This window comes from Penaeus monodon, chromosome 12 (assembly GCF_015228065.2).
Source record: "Penaeus monodon isolate SGIC_2016 chromosome 12, NSTDA_Pmon_1, whole genome shotgun sequence".
NCBI lineage: Eukaryota > Metazoa > Arthropoda > Malacostraca > Decapoda > Penaeidae > Penaeus > Penaeus monodon.
The window spans coordinates 29354422-29356921 of NC_051397.1; the positions used below are offsets into that span (position 1 = coordinate 29354422).

A 2500-nucleotide genomic window follows, 5' to 3' on the forward strand; every position below is an offset into this window, starting at 1 on the left:
AACAATAAAAATAAAAGTAAAACTGATATTGATGATGATAAAAATGATAATGATAATAATAATAATAATAATAATAATAATAATATAATAATAATAATAATAATAATAATAATAATAATAATAGTAATAATAACAATAGTAATATTGATAACAATAACAATAATGATGATAATAATGATGATGTTCATAATAATAATTATGATGAAGCTAATGATAATAACAATGTTGAAGATGACAATAGTTAAAAAGAAACTGATAAAAATAATTATAATAAGTACAGTAATAATGATAATAATAATAACAAAAGTAATGATAATTATAGTAAAGGTAATAATAAGAATAGTGATAATAAAGATATAATTAATATTGACAATGACAAGGATACTGATAGTAAAAATAAAAACAATAAAAATAAAAAATAATGATAATGATAATAATAATGCTAATAATAATAATAAATAACAGTAATGATAATAACAATAATAGTAATAATAATAATAATAATAATAATAATAATATAACAATAATAATAGCATAATAATATATAATAATAATATACAATAATAATAATAATAATAATAATGATAATAATAATAATAATAATAATAATAATAATAATAATGACAATAATAATAACGATGATTACAACAATAGTGATAATAAAAAAGTTATTAGCATCGATAATAATAATGATAATAATGATTACATTATCATCATTAGTAGTGATGATGAATGCTAATAATATTAATAATGATAATAATAATAGTAACAACAACAACAACAATAATAATAATAATAATAATAATAATAATGATAATAATAACAATAATAATAATAATAATAGTAATAATAATAATAATAATGATGATGACGATAACAATATTAATAATATAACAATAATAATAATAATAATAATAATAATAATAATAATAATAACAATTATCAATGTTATAATTTCTTTTATTATCATTTATTATTATAATTACTATTATTACTATTATTATTTTGTTGTTGTTGTTGTTGTTTTGTTGTTATTGTTGTTGTTGAAGAGGTTGTTATTATTATCATTATCATTATTATTGTTACTATTATTATTATTATCATTATTTTTATCACTATTATTATTATTATTATTATTATTATTATTATTATTATTTATTTATTTTATTTTTTATTTATTATTTATTATTATTATTTATTATTTATTATTATATTACTATTATCGTTGTTCTTTTATTATTATTTTATTATTATTATATATTATTATTTATTATTTTATTGTTTTGTTACTTTATTATTATTATTATATTATTATTATATTATTATTACTATTTTATTATTATTATTATTATAATCATTATCATATTCATTATTATATTATTATTATCATCATCATTATTATTATTTTTATTGTTTTTATTATTATTGTTTTTATTATTATTGCTGTTATTATTATCATTGATATTATTTTACCATCAATATCCTTTTTATTACAATTACTATTGTTATCGGTGTTATCATCATCATTATTATAGTTATCATTGTTATTAGTAGTATAGTTACCACTACTACTATTATAATCATGATATTGTTGTTTTTTTATTATCGTTATTATTATCATTGTTATCGTTATTATTATCCGTATCATTATTATCATCGTTATCATTATCATCTTTATTGTAATCGTTATCATAAACCTTATTATAAATGTTATTACAGATACAAATACTACTACAACCTCCACCATTACCTAATGTTGTTAGCTCTCTATTAATGTTATTTTTATTATAATCATAAACATGATTATTATTACTGTTATTATTAATTTTGTTACTATTATTATTATCATCAATAGTAGTAATAGAAGTAGTAGTAGTAGAAGTAGTAGTATCATTGTTATTAATATTACTATTATTATTCTTATCATTATCAGCATAATTAGCAGTGGTAGCAGTATCAGTAGAACAACGAAGGGAAGCACAGGAAAACATGAATATGCCGAAGGCCTTTTCGCTTTGTTGTCCTGATGAAGCTATAATAGCGAAAAGGCCTTCGACATAACATGTGTTTTCTTGTTCTTCCCTTTTGTTCTAATCTCTTTTCATCAGCACTATTGATATCTTTTGCATAATTCAGGTGGGAACAACCACATGGAAGACACATCTGCTAAGAATGTCGGGTATTAAACGTAATTTCACGACTCCTCATAAGTTCAATAGATATATCGGCATCGGATACAAGTAAGTATATGGTTAAACACGCTTTCAAGGGCTGTTTAGTGGTTCCGTTTGTTTGGCGTTTCTGTCCATGATTATCATGATTATTGTAATTTTTTTCCTGGTATTGATTTAATTTCTCTGTGCGGCTACATTTTCCGTTATTATTTTCATCCTTTGAAGTTTTTTGTCTGTAATGATCGTTTTGAAGGAGATTTGTTTTTCTTTGCTTCATGACGGTTAATATATACTCCTTTTTTAAGGAAATAATCCTCACTTAACCC

At 19.0% G+C, this 2500-nt stretch overlaps 1 protein-coding gene across 1 annotated transcript in view; it reads left to right on the forward strand.

The window, feature by feature from the left end:
- LOC119579379 (carbohydrate sulfotransferase 11-like) overlaps positions 1 to 2500 on the forward strand; it is a 12086-nt gene that overhangs the window by 5969 nt on the left and 3617 nt on the right. The window contains 1 exon segment of the mRNA XM_037927157.1: positions 2137 to 2240. Within this exon segment, the coding sequence (XP_037783085.1) occupies positions 2137 to 2240 (104 nt within the window).